Here is a 17,616-nt window from a genome sequence, read left to right as displayed (position 1 = left end):
ATATTTTCTGTTACAACAAGAAAATGCCCTTTAGCATAAACAATTCCCTTGGTTTTCTAATTTCTTAACAGTTTCTAAATCAGCTACCAAAACTTATAGTTGATGGATGTTATTCTCTTACTACTGTAGCAGAGGCAGAATCTAATTGACCAATAAAGAAAAGGATTAGTGTGGGAGTAAACACGATCATAGTCCTGATCCAACTTTGATCACCCAGTTTAGTTCCAACTATTTCAGGTACCTGGATCTAATCCCTTCATTCAACCCTAAGCAATACTATGTCACTGTACTTTTAATTCAGTCTAACTTCTATAGGCTCTCTCTAAGCTCAAATGCCCAGTCTGATGAATTTCAATTCTTTACTCCATCCATTAAGACCGTCAAATAGAACTCTAGAATATGTTTTTTAATTTCTCAATTTTACCTTCTTGTACTTGTGGATCTAAATAAGACTTCGATTGTTAACTTACAAAGCAACATGAAAATCCTAAGATAACCATGCATTCTAGTGAGGGTGAACCTTAAAAATAGTAGATGCTTGGACCAAACTAAGCAAGAAAATCCAGCATATCAATAAAAGATTCTAATGAAAGGCAAGTAGTACCTGATACCAAAGTCAGTCTCACTGATGGTTTCCAGATCCAGGTGCAGTGTTAGCATTTGCTTGTTGTTGCTGCTGCTGCTGTTGAATTTGGAGAAGCAAATTAGCAGCAAATTGCAGGGTTGACTGATATCGCTGGTTCTTGTCAGCATCACCTTGGGATGTTCCCTGGCTAGAACCCGGTAATATGTTTTCTGGCTGCTGCCCTTGGTTAGTAAACTCCAGATTCCCTTTGTTATTTGGCATTGACATGGCAGGTTGGTGCTGAGGTACATTTCCAAATAGACTATGAGCAGATGAAGAACCAAGTCTTGGTTGCTGCTGAACCGAAGAAGGAAATGGATCAGCAACACTTGTTGTTAAACTTCCATAGTTGTCACGATTACCATAGGTGTTATCAAACTGATAGAGTTGATTGCTTTGGGTGGTGGAAAACTGTCCACGTTGTGATGTTTCATAGTTATTCAGCTGATTTGTTGAAACTGCAGGGGCTTGTTGCATGGTAAGAATCGGATTTTGAATCTGAATGCCACCATAAAATGGTTGTGTGGCAGGATCAGTCCCACTTGCCGTATTTGTGAATGGTGGAAACTGAATGACCGGAGGCCCCTGGCTATTGAAATCTTGCCCTAAATGCGATGGCAGCTTCTGTTGATCCATGGAATTAAGAGAAAGAGCCATCTGATTCTCTTGCCTCCAACTCTGAAATGGAGCTGATCCATCAGGCATTGCAGGGGTATAGGATGAAGTAGGTCTCACAGTTGAGTTAGATGGCAGCTGAGCAGCAGAAGCTGATGATTGATTGTTGCTGGGTATAAGAGAAGCTAAAGTTGCTATTAGTTCTGGAGTTAAGGTAGCTTTCAACTGAGAAGCAGCAGCAGAAGAAGAATTGTCATCTTGGTCCAGTGGTGTTGATTGTGCCATATGTTGTTCATCCCTGTGAGCTGATGGGAATTTTTCAACGACAGGATGTCGCACCACTTCCTCACGTAAAGCCCTGTTATAATCAGCTCTTAGTATTTGCTCTTCATTGTGACGGACAAAATTATACCCTTTCTCCAGGGGTTCTTCCTGGCGATCAATCTGACGGAGTGGTTGAGGAATAGCTATTTGTGATTGTTGAGCAGCAGGTGACTGCTGCTGCATATTCAGAACAACACCATACAGACGTTCAGGGCCATTCACATTCAATACCTTGGTTAAGAATTCCGATGGAGGTACCAAAAATAGAGTAGTGCCATCTTCAAGCTTTGCAACTCCAGCACGATTCTTTAGGCCAAGGTACCTTAAAAACTCAGTGTAAGAAGCAAAATCCTCTTCACTATCTGGTAAAAAGAAGACAATATCAAAACTAATTGCCTCAGCATAATGTTTTGTGAGCATATCCAATCCAGTTCTAGCCGAACAGTTGACAACACTAGGCCTAGCAAAATGTCAGATAACATTAGTTAGAACAAATATCAATCTACTAAAACCAGCAAAGTGCAACAAACTAAAACCTACATTGGTGAATCAATGCCCTTTCCTATTGGTACGCAACGAGCATAGCAAACATGTGCTCCTCCTTTAGCAATAACACCACGCCAAATATAGTCTCTATCAGGAGAATGCAAGTTATGGCGGTTGTGAGAAGCAGGACCAACTTGACTACGACTAGAAGCACCTCTATCTGGATGAGATAACATAAAAAGGTGCTCCTCCATACTGCCGCTACCAGATTTTCTTTGACGAAAATCATCATTGCTGGGAGGACTATCTAACCTAACCCTCTTTGGGTCTCTCATATCAACTCCATCCCATGCATCAGGCATGGAACGGACACCCGGAAAAATACCTGAAGGGGAAGGAAGAATTCCTGGAGCTGAAGGAGACCGACGTATCCTCGGCATAGATTTACCAGCATCAACCTCAAGGAGATTTGGATGGAGAATACCAAGTTCATGGAGTCCAGCTCCTGCATGGCGGGGATCTAATCCTTGTGGCCCAAATGGCCTTGATACCATATTTGTTCCAGGCAGAAGACTAGGATGCAGGGAGCCAAGTAAATTATTTGGTGGGATCAGATGACCAGGACCTAACAATTCAAGAGGTCCAAATGGGCCTATATTGAAAAACATATCAGATCTCTGTGCAATAACTTTGAATCGATAGAAAGATGGTGAATTACCTGTACCAGATGCCAAAAGTTCATCATTGGCATAGAGTATCTGTATCCTAGGATCATTAAAGAGGCGGCCCTGTAGACCATCTTTTGCACGCCTAGCTTCATCAATGCTTCTGAACACCACAAAAGAATAGTGTCTAGCTGGAAATGATTTTATCATTTCAATTTCACCAAAGAGAATCATGGCATTGTGAAGCATTTTCTGATCAATCTGAACCGGAGGTGGATATCTTATGCAAAGGACATTGCTTGGAGGACCATCTTGGAGCACCCCATGAAGCTGAAATTTCAAGAAAGCAAAGAAGTTTGAGGCAAGATTCACAAAATCTACATCGGTGAAGTGGAAAAAACAGTAGTAAAGTTTCACTTGAAGAAAAATATACCATATCCCACTTAGACCCGAGGGGGGAAGAATTATGAAAATTTCTCAAGCTGTCAGATGGCAATGATCTTAGGTTGCCCAGATGCCCATTCCTCAAATCATGGCGGTCAGGCCACTCCTATTTCATTGAGAGCATCAGTTAGAGTGACATAAGTAGATAATCTTGATGATGAATGAAAAAGGTACAAAACAACAAAATATTGCTTGTGCATGTCACTTCATGGACATTGAAACAGTGTCAGTCTGGGAAGCATAAGTACTATCAAGAAGCATGAGAAGTTCAAAATCAACCAAATAAGTTATTGTTCATGAAATTACAGTTCATGACTACCCATGCTCGTTGTGATATTCTATGTCAATGTCATCCTCACAACTAGACATGGGTGTTATAATTATTTTAACAAGTCCCCATACAAGTGCATAAGCTTATGCAATGAGGGAGCACATAGCCACTGCATATTGGCATACGAGTAATGATCATTTAAGGGTTATATATCAGTCCCTAGGTTCTCAGAATTCTAAAACATTTTCAAGTTAATTGTGATTTTGTTCAAAACAGTGTTCATGTAATAGGAAAAAAAGAAGAAGCATTTTCTAGTACTGCTTGAATCTACATATCATTTTTATTTTATATGGACAGATAAGTTGGATAATAAGTTTTCAAAAGATAAAGATTGCTACTCTAGTTCCTCCCTCCCTGATTGATGATTTGTATGTTGGTACTTATACATCTCTTGTTATAAACCTTAAACCTTTATCTTTCTCTGGACACCATCAATTAATATATGGTCAAATTAGCGCACCATCTATCAAAAAGGTTGACTTAAGTTAGCCTACTCAAAGTAACCAATAAGATATAAACCCAAGGTGAAATAATTGGTGTGTAAAGATTTAGAGTGAAAGGGATATTATAAATGGTGATAAAAAGCCTAGGGTATTGTTAGAGCACATAACCGGCAATAAAGACATGGAAGTGTGGATCTGCAAGGTCATATTTATTTGAGCAATAGTATTATATTATTATTTATCATAGGTGAGGACTTTATTGTATACATCAGTTGAGACTATTTATACTGTGAGGAGTTGGCTCCAAAGATTCATTTTTAATAGATTGATTGGTGATAAATAATAAATAGTGATAATTAAGTGAATTCATTTATGAAAAATATGAAGTACAAATTAAATGGATTTGTAATAAAAAATTAAGTGAATTTACTTGTAATAGTTGTTAATTAAGTGGATTAACATGTGACACTAATTGGTCATAATTAAGGGATATTTCTGTGATAACCAATTGTAATAATTACATGACTATAATAAGTATAAACATTGGAATTATTTTAAAAGAATGGCAATAATTATGACTAATGTTGGGTTTTTTAAAAAAGAAGAAATGGACAGCATACACATTAGCATACTGCATGTGCATCATGCAGTGGTTTAACTTCATACCCTCAAATATACTTTAAAAACCATGGGTGACATGGAAAATCCTAGACAAACCTTGATCAATATAACTAACAAGGAATGAAAGAAAAAACAAATGTAGCTGTAAGGAAAGATACCCTTTTAGGAGGTTGAGAGCGCAGAAAATCAACACGTAGTTGTTGACCAGAAAACTTCTTCCCATTCATATTTTTGTGAGCAGCAATGGCATCTTCCAACTTATAATATTCAATAATAGCTGAATTTCGATCTCTGAAAAATCTGTACTCTTCAATCTTACCAAACTGCAAAAACTCTTCTTTAAGTTGTTCCTTACTTACAGATGAATTAAACCCACCAACCCATATCTGCTTAGCTGCTCTTGGCTGCATGAGGAAATTAAACACAGTGTTAATTTGATTACTAGAATTTGATTCAAATACAAATACTTTAGCTTTTCCAAAATCAAAGCAAAACACTAACTAAATTGGGGGTGAGAGGGGGGGGGGGGGGGGGGGGGGGGGGGGGGGGGGGGGGGGGGGGGGGGGCGCAATTAAACAATGTTATAGGTAAACAATGATCACTTTGAAATGTAAGTGGATGAGTTGATCCATTTACTCGTCTAATCTTAAAGGGAAGACAAAGTTCTGGCATATGTTTGTTCACCTTCCACCGTAACTAAATCTAATGTTATTGGTAAAACAACAACTATAAACCCTTCATCTATTTTCACTTATGCAGTGAAAGCGATGATTAAGGTATGGCAGTATTGTTTCCTCAGAAAAAGTCGTGTAGCAGAGGGGATGCCAGGTTTGAATCTACAACATGATCCAACTACTTTAAAGACGACTAGCTCACAAATCTATGTCCATCGTGTCCTTATCTTGGTGATAATGTGCATTGGAACCTATATTCTACGAAAGGTCTAACTGAACATACAACGAGCCAAAACAAACAAACCAGAAATTAACCAGATCTTCCTATTTCATTATCCCATATAGCATCCATATCAATCTACGCAAAGGTAGAAGTGGTTGTACTAACCGGTCTGGCGAACTCAATCCTGATCGCGCTCCCATGGATCACGCTCCCTTGGAGGGCTTCCTTCGCAGCCTTGGCTTCCTCGACTTGCCGGAAGTACACGAAGGTATAGTTTCTCGCCGATTGCATCGTGGTGCAATCCAAGGCGCCGTGCTTGGAGAAGACGACCATCAGATCTGAATCGGTGGTTTCAGCGGAGAGTTGCCCCACCCAGAGAGTATTCGAGGCAGTCTCACTGCTGTCCGGATCCTTGGAAGACGATGGACGCCGGTGGTCGGAAGAAACACCGGCAGACTTGTTGATCGGCATCCCCGGCTCCGCCTGAATCCCAAACGATTTCTGGCAGATCCACGAGAGGGACAGAAGGAAATCTACAACAACAAAAAGGATAAAAAAAAAATTCGCTCAGAGGAATCGGTCGCAGAGCGGATCTACAAACTGGCGGAGAAGAACGCGAAAGAAACCCTAACGATTCGGGGGTGGCGTCTCTGACGCGTCGCGGCCTATATAAAGAAGATAGAACGGGTGCACTTGAAAATTCTGTTTTGTTCCTCCAGATTTTAATTTATTACATAAACGGCCCAAATTATTCTCTTTTTCCGTTTTTTATTTTTAGACACTAAACGAATTCATAAATCGATTTCATATAAAATTGGAAAAGCAATAATTCACATGGATTCATATACTTTCGATCTGAGCTAATTTAAATAAAAAATAAATAAATGAAGGGACAAAATAAGAAAATAATGAAACTATTTGAATCAAAATGAAATTATTCTCAGATAGAAAGCTATATAATTATAATATTAAATAAAAATGACAACATTCCTAATTCTTAAATAATACTTTATATATAATTTATTTAAAATTAAAGCTGTTCTAATGTGAAGTATAGAAAACTATTTTAAATATTGAATTATAAATAAAATATCATTTTGATAAATTTTTTAAAAATATTTTTAAAATACTTTTTAATTGTCTATCAATAAAAATATATTATTATAGTTGAAAGTTGATATGCCAATCTTTTTTTTACACTATTTCAATTCTAACTAATGATAAATCCTAGTTAGCCCATTGACTATCTCTGAGATGACTGATTCTGGTCCCACAGAAATTTCCCACCGGCCACCAGAGTAAATTGGAAAATCCATGAAAATTTTCCTCCCCATTTGGCCAACATCCTTTGAGGATAAATACGTAAATACGTAGCTGGGGATCGAACCGCAGGTGCTTGGGTGACAACCTGGATGTCCTACCGCAGCACTATTGTCCCAGGGACCTAAATTGTAGTCGGTAAACTTTTTATAGTGATCGGCCCCACAATTGAAACGTCCCATATCAGAAAACTCCCTAAATAATTTTTTGGGATTTTTTGAAGACACGGTTCGATCCCCAGCTACGTTGATTTTCTTCCAAGAACGCAATCAAAGGATGCTAACATCTGGATTGCCCGTCGTATACGCTTCCCGATTTACCCTGGTTGTCGATCAGAAACTTCCGTGGGACCGGACCGGCCACCCCCAGGGATCCATGAGACTGACTGGGATTTATCTTTTTTTTTGCCGCCGTAACGCTTCCCGATACGGTACTACTATATTGATAAAAACATACTACCTCAACAACACCTCAACCAACAGATATATGTTGCTAACACTTGAATCGCACAACATCTCAGTCAATAAATACATGTTGCTAAAAAGATTCGAACTCAAAATCTCAAACAACATATATCTCCATGCTTACCAGTTGGGATAAGACACTTCAACTTTCAATTCTAACTAATGAGTTTACAAGCGTTGGAGTTGAGGAAAAAGAAAATACAAATACAAGCCATTAATTAAAATTTTAAAGGTGATATCGAAAGAGTCGGCATGGTGGATGCTACTTGGAGATCTTTGCAGTAAGTTCCCTCACCAGCTTTGCAGCCACCATGGCAGTCATCCCATCGACGGTGTCACGCTGCGGGTTGAACTCCACGACATCGGCAGCAACAACATCGGCTTGGAGATTATGGAGGATGTTGAGTACATCGCGGAATGAGAGACCTCCCGGCTCGATATGAGACACTCCAGGAGCAAATGCAGGGTCAAGGCAATCGACATCCACCGAGATGTAGACACCCTTAACGCCTTCCCCTAGTTTCTGGAAAATAATGTAGGCAAGGAACTCTCAAGTTACTTAGCATAAGCATACTCACTCAAATATCGTATCTTGATGGACAACTGATCCGTTGTTAGAGGAAATAAAACATTACCAAATTTTCTAGCACATGACGGTCTTGTGAAAAAGTGCGCATTTCGTACTGCTCGACGCCAAACCTTTTCCCTTGTTCACGCCCTTCACGAGTAATCGACCTGATTCCGACCTGAAACACAAGTATGCATTTTTCAATATCAAAATGAGACATTCAAGAAATAACATTGCATTCATCGTGCCGAAATATAGCACGAGCGAAGAGTTTAAAAGATGAAATGATTTGGTACATAAAATTTGCCAGATATCGCTTTACTACATGTCTTCCATTACAATTTAGATAGCTCATATGTGATGCAAGATTCGACATCATAAGAGCTGATGGTAGTGCTTTCTGTGTAGCAAATGTCGTAATACAGTCCAGAATATTCTTTTTGTCAACCAAAAAACCTCGCATAATACTGCTAAGTTACTTAATAAAAGAATACTAGAGATCAGATTATTCCATCTTCTGAATCTTTCTGAAGTCATCAGTTATGTTAGAAAATATTTTAACTACAGGAGAAAAAAGTCTCTCTTTTTCAGGATAAAGCACATCACTTGTGGACCCTTGATCACAATAAATCTAGCAAGCTTCCATGTGACACTAAAAGTCCTTTTCGAGTTGAGCAAAAAACATCCTACGCAACATAGAAAATACAATCACAAATATAAGGTAGGCTTTTCTTTTATATAGTATTGGATGAAAGAATGTTGAGTAAAAATTATCCTATGAGATGTAGAAAATACAATTAACAAACATAAGCTTAGAAGAAAAAAATTTTCCAAACAGTCAAAAACACAAATGGTACTTTCTGGGTGGGTAACAAAAATGATGTCCTCATACTCAGAATCTAATGCAAAATGTCGAAAAACATTGTTTATTAATTTGACAGAATAATACCTGCAGAAGGCGCCTAGCATAACCTCCCTCCATTATTCGTGCAAAAGAAGAAGCATGTGAATACTTGTTCCCCTCAAAAGCATCATATATATCCGGATGGGCATCTAGGTGAAGAATATCTAAAGGCCCACCTAGCTTTTCTGATACAGCTCTGACGACAGGAAAAGAAATGGAGTGGTCACCACCTAAAACAAGAGGTCGCAATGGATCCTGTAAATGAAATAGCAAGCTCACCAAGGATACTGACTGAAACTAAGGCTGGATTTACATAGTTGCAACAGATAGTGTTGCTTATTATTGCAGTAAATTTTTAAGATGATGACATATCCCAATATGCCTAGGAGCATTTTCAAGCTGCCTAGAACTATAAATAATGCAGTAGCATGATTATCTAATTACAATTTCAAAAATCTGAATAATGCAAATAACTTAAATATAAAGAATGGAATCAGAAATTTGAAATATTTGTGTTACCTGTTCCATCACTAACTTGACAGACTCACTTATAATATTCATTAGTCTGTCATCATCAACTCCACAATCTCGTATCTCTTGTATAGGAACATCACCAACATCAGTTAGCACACGAGGATCATTTAATTCTTTACCTGTGCAAACACCCAGTTGAATATAAATTGAGATATTCCATCATCTACAAGAATTAAACTACAAAGGAAATGATGGACGCCAACCAAATTACATTCCAGGAAGGACTCTAAAAAAATATATTGAAGATAACCAAAAAAGGATTGTCTTGGTAAGACTATCTTGCTAATAATATCCAATCAAATATATTTTGATCACATTAACAAAGTTTTTTCAACCCCCTCTAAACCTCATATCTACAACTATAACCAATTCAACATGGAAAGGACTCATTTTCTATGATCAGCAGCAAATCGATAGTACCTGACAAGAAAGACTCTGCTGTCGGTTTTCGTGACAATTGACAAACCAACATTTGACAGTGTAAATATTCAGATTACTTCAATCAAACAGGCAGGTTATATCAATGTGAAAAGCAAGCTCAAGCATTTCTGAAACCAACTTTAGGAGGCTGACTTATATTTTGAGTTGTATGATGTTGGCAACTTCCAAATCATGCAATTTAGATATGTGAAATTGTTTACAGAGAACATGAAACAAGTGATGACTTTCCATGTCAATTAAGTGAATATATCTGAGCACCAAAATATAAAGAGAGTGCATTGGGGAAGATGAAAAGGAGCAACATCTGTTAAGACCAACCTAAATCTAGTTCTGTTGATCTGCTCCACTGATAATACAATTGCATTGAAAAAAAAAAAACTGAAAATTTACATTACCTTCTTCAGTGCTAGAGTTGGTACTACCACACCAGATAGCCTCCCTAATCCGAGGAGGAGCAAATGCAGGACCCTGCAGGAAAGAGGAATTGTGTCCAAGCGGAACTCCCAGGAGTGATGTTGAAGCTTTCACACTGCCCAAAGACCTTAGTAACTCTCCCTGTAAAAAGAGAAAGGGGATTCATTTAGTTCAGAAATTTAGAAAACCTAAAGGTGCATTTCGTTTCATTTAGTTCGGAAACTTAGTAATTCTCCCCATGTAAAGACCAATCGATTTTACAGCAAAAATTCAACTAGATTAATCTCTTGAACTTTTATAGGCACAAAAGAACCAATATGATGAAGAAAACCAGTGGCCATCTTCATCGAGCAAAATTTTAATCAGGTAACCAATACTATATCACTAACCCAGAGCAACATAGAAACATGCACTACATAGTAGTTATTGACACCATAAAAAGCTCGTTTGATCCCCACTCACTATTTCAACAAACACAAATTATAGCAAACTTGAAATATTAATGACAAACTTGTGCATACTCAAATATGATTTCATACAGATTAAAGATTGTTTTAGTAACTTTGTGAACATCTAATTACGATATTAAACATCCTTTGAAGCTTGATGAGTTTTCAAATCAGACAATTAACAGTAGCTAAATCAGGATGAGATTGACATAAGATAACATTTTGATGATATCAATCTACCAACTTTATTGATTGCAAAAAAAACCAGACAAAACAATATAGAGCAAACGAGAATTGAATGATTGCCTCAAATTAGGAGCAGGCCGACATAACACTTCTACTAACCTTGAGTTTGGCCCTCTCGCGAATCAGAGTAAGGGAGGCATCGATGACCCGGTTCTGCCCCTTCTCTATCAACGCCGCAGAGACGTTGGCAGCGCCCCATTGCCTTAAGTACTGCATCCACTTCGTCCCATGGCTCATCTTTTCTACAACCCATAGAAAACTAACATCCGCTCAGTGTCCAAAATTGAACAAGAAAATATCTTCAATATACCACGGGAAAAAAATAAAGACACCAAGATACAGTCCAGAGCGGAGAAACACAGAAAGAACACAAAACAAAAGATAACATTTTGATTGGCTACCACAAATCAAAACGACGGAAAGCTATGACCCATCAAGAACACTCAGATTTTAACCAAAAAAAAAAACCACATCACTCGGTTGAGGATAACGAACTAAGCAAATCAAATACTCAATCTAAGAGATCAACTCACGAAAAAAGAAGGAATGAAAAAGACGAATGTGCCCGATACCTCGCTGTATAGGAAAATAAAAAGGCGGCGCCGCGGGGACTCGTGAGGAAGGAGACACGAGAGAATTAGGGATTCAGTCCTCTGCTTTGATGAATGCTGTCGTGGTGCCGTCTCGGGAACAAACCGTGCAGTGTTTTGTCGGCAACAGTGGTGGAAGATGCGCTAAATATATTGTTAAGAAGTCCCTTTATTTTTATTATAATACTTTTATGCCCCATTTTAAAAAATAGCAAACAGTGTGTCATATCTCATTTTATCTCCTCACTGATTTTGATCCAAATTACTCCAATTTACTAAATAATGATATTGCAATTGTCGCCTCCGGAGCACAATTAAATTGATTAGGATGAAATAAAATTATAGAAAAGAAATAGTACTACTCATAATTTGATTCCATTTCAATAATATTGCAATTATGATTTTAATTGGTTCGTAGATATTCAAAATCATAATTGCACAACACTAAATGGTGTTACTCATCAATGGAATGGCTGTTTGAATACATTAGTTATTTAAAAAAATAATAAAAAATAAATTTTAATTTTTATTAACATATTTTAATTTTTATTAATTTCCTTTTATATTTTTAAACATTTATTAAAATTTTAAATTTTAAAAATGGATGAAATTAAATAATTATTTTTTATTTATTTTGTTTGATTTAATTTAAATAAAAAAATTTTATTTTTTTCAAATTGAAAATTAAAAAAAAAAAAACAAAGAGAGGTATATAAATGCGCCATCGTATGATAAACGCCGAAATTAATATGAAAAGAGAAAAGGAGAAAGAAACCATTTCAGAGAATGAACACAAACAGAGGGACCAGCCAGGAGAACTGTGTACACGTCAGCTCTCAGGGTTCGGCCACCGCCTCCGTAATCTCCGGCTGCCCAGCCGCCTGCTTTTCCTCCTGGGCCCCCGCCGTCCGAGGCGGCCCTTCGTGCTCCGTGGGCGCTCTGCCTCCGCGCCGAATCCTGCCGGCCGCCGACGCAGGTGGCGCACTTCCGCTCGATCCACCCGTGGAGGTCGTACCGCCCGTAGCCCAGAATGGAGCGGCCGGAGCAGAGCCAGCCCGCCACGCAGGCGACCGCACACAGCACCACGATCACCGCCAGAACGCCGATCACCGGCCCGATCGACCCGTCCCCGCCGCCACCGCCCGGGGCGGCGGCTCCCGTGTACGCCGGTGGCGGCTGCTGCTGGTCCAGCGGAAGCGACATGAAGGCCTCGTAAAAAAGATCGAAACTTCAGGTAGTTCGCCGGTTTCAGGCGGCAATATCGAATTTTTGGTGGGGAGACCTCAAAAAGAAGGGAATTTGCACCGATGTAGAAGAATTCCACGGCTGGAACAAGAAGCAACGGATGCTCCGTTGAGGTGTTCCGAGAAGGAAAGCACAGCACCAGTGAAGCAGAATGAAATGGAGTGGCTTACTAGGAGGTTTATGAGCAGACAGACAGAGGGAGGGAGGGAGGAAGAACAGAGAGGAAAGGTGGCGGTGGCTTTTGGTTCGGTGGAGTTTCGGGAGATTTCGTCGCCTGCAAGGAATTTGGATCTGCCTGGTGCAATATCAATTGTAAAGGGTCACTCTAGAATTCCATCCAACGGCCGACATGAGTTTGATAACAATCGCCAATTTTTTACTATAAAATGAGAGGAGGATGTTAGCGTTGGGCTCGACATGCCAAGCACGGAGATGGTTTATCAAGGAAGTTATTATGAAATAGAGTTATAGAAGTGGATAAAGTTTCTGATCTTGATGAAGTCGAGTAAATACCTTTTCATAGATGATTATGAGGGCGATCGTATGAGATTATTAAGATGATGAATATCACCTAATGTAATACATGAAGAGATAGCTTATCAAGATATTTATTTATTTAAGATAAATTAAAAATAAAGATTTTAAGTCTAGTGAATCAATATTTCTCTCTTTAAGTCTAGTGAATTTCACTTGATTTTTCTCTTTTTCTTATGTAAAAATGTAAAATTTGTCACCCCAACGGTCACACACAATCGGACCCACAACTATTTGTGAGGAAGTAAATTGCATTACAGTTGGCCACAACACAGGAGAGTATTATCTCACTTCGTTGAGATTCGAACTCTTGTACTCTTCTATAAGTCTGCTTAAGTTGTAAATAACTCAGTTATGCCCTGAAGGCAACCTAGTGGAATGGATGGAACTAATTTCTTAATTTTAATTATTTTTTATTCGCTAAAATCCAATCATCTCATGATGAGTTATCTTATGGGTGGATCTACGGCCTCTTAGAGTCAGTCTTTTGTTAATTGTCACATTAGAAATATCATACATCTACCGTTTGTGTTACGTCGTGATGGGAGCACAATTAGTTATCTTATAATAACCGATAAGAAAGTCAATTTGTTGTTGGAAAATTAATTTTCATAATCAATAAATTGAATAATACAGAGATAAGATAATTATTTTATAAGTAGTTCATTGTAAATTACTTGTTTGAGTAAATAAAAAATTAATATCTAATAAAGGATTGATTTGATATGATCAAAATTTTTGGTTAGTTCTTGAGTTGAATTTAAACTTGAATATGTGTGAATATGAATTAAACCATGGTAAAAAATTGATTAAGAAATCAATTTTGATTTAGACACACCCATATTTTTTACCTTTAACATGAAACCTTTCTCCTCTTAACAGTAACTCATTATCCCTAGCCACAAAATAAAGCTCATTCCTTTTACTCAAATCACTCAATTCAACTCGTGTAATCTCCTCTTAAATTTTCTTCTCTCCTCTTCTCTGTCATTTTTTAAGAGTTTCAAGGCAATCGCGATTAAAATGCCCTCCCATTTATAGGGCTGCTCAATATCTAATTTACCTTCCCTTATTAAGTTATGGGACCGGTCATGAGTGGTGTTTGGCCTGAGCATAATCCCTTTTTTTTCCATCAAAAGCTTTGAAAGTTTGTTGGGGCTCAAAATTTGGAGGGCTTCTATTTTGACACATGTAGATCGTTATATTTTAAGAGTGATTATCGATAAATCATAAATATTTAAGTGAGACAATATCATTTAAGGAAATAAGACCTAGCTTTCACCTCGACCTTAATATTATTATTTGTAGGGATAAGTTTACTCAAAGGGGATGTGTCGATATTTGAATGGATAACTCAATGATCGATGAACTTGATGACTGATGAGATTAAATCGGTAATGACGATACCAAGAAAGATATGTTTGTTATCCGAAGAGGTGCAAATAACTGAAATAGTATGTTTAGAGAATAAATAAGATAGCTCTGGTAGGGCATCAAGTTATCATTGAGCGAAATATACTCAATTATTGGGTCAACACCGCTATTCCAGCCATTTAAATTCCAACCCTTGCGATAGCTGTGGTAGGGCATCAATTATAGCCTCACAAGGGCTAAGTCTGGTCATGAGCTCTCTGTGAGACCGTAGTGGACTCATAAAGGTCAAGCCAAACCAAGAACTTTCCGAACTCGAAAAATTTTCAAAGATGCCAAGGAAAAAAAATGTTGACTATTAGAAATTGATTAATTTGAGCTAATCTAAAAGGTTATTATTAATGTTTCAAGCTAAACAAGTCGAACGACTTAAATTTTAACATATATATATATATTTGTGGTATATTTAAAAAAATAAAAAAGGTAATTAATTTTTAATAGATGAGTTTAAAAAATAAATATTTTTTACTTTTCAAACTTGGTGCTTGGATGTAACCGTAATTCAAATGTTCGTCACTAGAAGAAAGTGACAAGATTTTGAGTTGCAATCTTCTTCGTATAATGAAAATTGGAGATATCGATGTAGACATCGAAGACTAACTGTTAAAGGAGCAACTTCAATAACTCTAAGACGACGAGGAAGAACAAACAAAAAGCAATATTCTTTTTTAAAATCAAATCTCCCTTAACTATGTATTTAATGTTCTTACTTTTTTTTCTATTTTTTTAATTCCCATCGGATTTGTCGTCGGACTTTTAAAAAATCAATCACATATCAGAATTATGTTTTACTTTTAGATTCTACCTTATCACTTTGTCATCATATTCAATTGCAATACGTTTTATCATTATCCTTCTTCTGCAATTAAGTTACCATTAATCAATTAATTAACAAAAAGAAATCAAATTAACAAACAAAGTTTCAACCAATTAAAGAAGAAGAAAAAATAATAAAAACATTAATTAAAGTCCTCACAAAATTAAAGCCGTCACCAGCTACAACTCACCCACCCCACTCAACTCCATAAAGCCAACGCATTATTTTATTTCCAAAGACAATTTCATGTTACACCCTATATTTGAAAATGTTACATTTTGCTCCTAATAATAACTTTTTAGAGCAAAAATTAAAACGACATATCTTATTTGTAATTATTATAAATGAGAAGATCAAAATTCAGAATTAATATTTTAAAAGTTGATTTTTAAATTTATCAACCTAAATACTTGAATTATATATATATATATATATATATATATATATATATATAGAGAGGTTTGATTTCTTATATATATATATATATATGTAAACCTTATAAAATATCAAAAGAATATCCACTCTATTTTTTTTTTCAAAAATTTCTTTTTACTAGATATCTACTCTAATGTTAGTTTAAATGGTTAAACTTATTCTAAAATTAGTTAAAATTATTATTTTAATATTTATTAAAATTACTTTAATGCCGGTGAAAACTACTGCACTATAATATTAGTCATTTTTAAAATATTGATTAAAATTATTTTAATATTCATTAAAATTTAATAATTTTAATCAAAACTAATATAATAATATTGGATTGATGGTGTAAAAAGGATGATTTAAGATTAAATTTAGGATGAAATATATTTTAAATATATTACGTCTTTTGATAATAATAAAAATATGAAAAGCCATTTTTTCTATTATGATATTTTTAAATTTATGATCAATGAAAAATTCGTATGGGATCGTTTCAAAAATTAATTAATTTGAATAATTAAATACTTGTTTTATAAAAATAAGGATAATAAAATAAATAAATAAATAAAGTATAAGGGGCAAAATAGAATTTTCTCTATCAACCACATAATTACGGAAATACCACCGTTGACTTGTCAAAATCTGCTCTCTTTTAAGAAGAAGATCAGAATCGCTGGCTTTCCCTGAAACAGAGCTGAGCTGCTTCTGATCGATCGGCCATGGCGGAAGGGCTGATCCCTTTTATCTACAGAGCGATCAAGAGGAGGCGGCGGAGGGAGCAGCGGTACAGCCGCTCCCTCTCCGCCGGGTCCGAGCGGTGGTTCGGTCTCCCCAGCCACCACCACCACAAGCTCCTCCAACCGCCGGCGATCAAGCTCGGGAGCTTCTCCGAAGGTGCCGCTGGGCAGGGCGCCGGCGTCCGCCACCGGAGGCACCGATCCATGGAGGACTTCTCCACTGCGGACGAGATCTTCCCGCCGGAGGGCGGCAGCAGCCGCCCGGCGAAGGAGATGGTGAGGTTCGGAAGCGGCCGCCGGGTCTTCTCCTGCATCACCGGCGCCACTTGAGCCGATAAGTAGATTAATTAATTAATTAATAATCATGCAATTAACGTGATTTTAAAATAATTAAGTGCCTCTTTTTTTTAAATTTCTTTTTATTAAAAATGTCGAAAAATACAAGTCGTGCTTGAATTGTTGGTGAAGTTGTTTTTATTCTCTCTCTCTTTTATTTTCATAAAATAAATAATTTGAATTTTTAAAGTGACTATGTACCAAACTCTTATTTAAAATATATCAAATAAATTTAAAATTTATTTTCTAAAATAAATTGTTTGAGTTTTATATTTTATTTGAGTGGGAAATTAATGTGACTATCTATCTACCAAACGCTATTCAATTAAGAGATTTAATGACCACGTGATGGGTGCATTTATGGCGTCATTATTATCATTAGAAAAATATATATATGAAAGTGCTTGTGTAATTTTATAATTTTACTTATAGAAAATAGATTAAAAAAATAGTTTGATATGTAGGTTGATCTCGATTGTGAGGTTTGATTTGATCTATCTAATCTATTAGTTCAATTATTCTAATAGACGATTAATACTAATAAATTATTATTATAATAATTATAATATAAATATTTTATTTCTGATGTAATCCATATTTATAGTAGTATTTTGACTTTGATTCATATTAATAATATTATATTATAATAATTATATTTTGATCAATATTGATCCATATAAGTCAATTAATTTGTTATAATATAAATAATTTA

General features: G+C 36.5%; 3 protein-coding genes and 1 pseudogene across 4 annotated transcripts; 1 reads left to right on the top strand and 3 right to left on the bottom strand.

Annotated features, from left to right (window-relative positions):
- Positions 1–182: 182 nt before the first annotated feature.
- Positions 183–6,006, bottom strand: LOC141826541 (flowering time control protein FPA-like). Of its 2 annotated transcripts, XM_074713793.1 has the most exons (6): positions 5,617–6,006; positions 4,713–4,958; positions 3,149–3,265; positions 2,769–3,045; positions 2,105–2,702; positions 183–2,024 (listed from the first exon to the last, which is right to left on the bottom strand). In XM_074713793.1, the coding sequence occupies exons 1-6, from the start codon at positions 5,920–5,922 to the stop codon at positions 623–625; spliced, it is 2,946 nt and encodes a 981-aa protein (XP_074569894.1). In that variant the 5' UTR covers positions 5,923–6,006; the 3' UTR covers positions 183–622. The 2 variants fall into 2 exon arrangements, with proteins under 2 accessions (XP_074569894.1, XP_074569892.1); XM_074713791.1 differs by having other exon boundaries at positions 2,105–3,045.
- A 1,380-nt stretch (positions 6,007–7,386) lies between these two features.
- Positions 7,387–11,485, bottom strand: LOC141826542 (arginase 1, mitochondrial). The gene is made up of 7 exons (XM_074713794.1): positions 11,364–11,485; positions 10,891–11,033; positions 10,078–10,237; positions 9,227–9,360; positions 8,753–8,962; positions 7,871–7,981; positions 7,387–7,758 (listed from the first exon to the last, which is right to left on the bottom strand). The coding sequence occupies exons 2-7, from the start codon at positions 11,026–11,028 to the stop codon at positions 7,498–7,500; spliced, it is 1,014 nt and encodes a 337-aa protein (XP_074569895.1). The 5' UTR covers positions 11,029–11,033; positions 11,364–11,485; the 3' UTR covers positions 7,387–7,497.
- A 732-nt stretch (positions 11,486–12,217) lies between these two features.
- LOC141826543 (uncharacterized) lies at positions 12,218–12,669 on the bottom strand (annotated as a pseudogene).
- Positions 12,670–16,526: 3,857 nt separating this feature from the next.
- LOC141828661 (uncharacterized) lies at positions 16,527–16,980 on the top strand. Its single transcript, XM_074716115.1, has one exon. The coding sequence runs from the start codon at positions 16,551–16,553 to the stop codon at positions 16,896–16,898; it is 348 nt and encodes a 115-aa protein (XP_074572216.1). The 5' UTR covers positions 16,527–16,550; the 3' UTR covers positions 16,899–16,980.
- Positions 16,981–17,616: the final 636 nt, after the last annotated feature.

The sequence above is a fragment of the Curcuma longa genome, chromosome 4 (genome assembly GCF_044706935.1).
Source record: "Curcuma longa cultivar G26 ecotype Majalengka, Jawa Barat chromosome 4, ITB_CL_G26_1.1, whole genome shotgun sequence".
Lineage (NCBI taxonomy): Eukaryota > Viridiplantae > Streptophyta > Magnoliopsida > Zingiberales > Zingiberaceae > Curcuma > Curcuma longa.
Note: the sequence above shows the minus strand (reverse complement) of the source record. Positions and strands in the feature narration are given on the sequence as shown.

What these genes read in the sequence shown, in the direction of transcription:
- LOC141826542 (XM_074713794.1), bottom strand. Translation starts at nt 11,028, where the DNA reads ATGAGCCATGGGACGAAGTGGATGCAGTACTTAAGGCAATGGGGCGCT. An exon ending in CAACTCTAGCACTGAAGAAG is followed by an intron (nt 9,361 to 10,077) that starts GTAATGTAAATT and finishes GTGTTTGCACAG; the next exon opens with GTAAAGAATTAAATGATCCT. An exon ending in GTCATGTGCTAGAAAATTTG is followed by an intron (nt 7,759 to 7,870) that starts GTAATGTTTTAT and finishes ATTATTTTCCAG; the next exon opens with AAACTAGGGGAAGGCGTTAA.
- LOC141828661 (XM_074716115.1), top strand. Translation starts at nt 16,551, where the DNA reads ATGGCGGAAGGGCTGATCCCTTTTATCTACAGAGCGATCAAGAGGAGG.
- LOC141826541 (XM_074713791.1), bottom strand. Translation starts at nt 5,922, where the DNA reads ATGCCGATCAACAAGTCTGCCGGTGTTTCTTCCGACCACCGGCGTCCA. An exon ending in GGATTGAGTTCGCCAGACCG is followed by an intron (nt 4,959 to 5,616) that starts GTTAGTACAACC and finishes TTCCTCATGCAG; the next exon opens with CCAAGAGCAGCTAAGCAGAT. An exon ending in TCGGGTCTAAGTGGGATATG is followed by an intron (nt 3,046 to 3,148) that starts GTATATTTTTCT and finishes TTGAAATTTCAG; the next exon opens with CTTCATGGGGTGCTCCAAGA.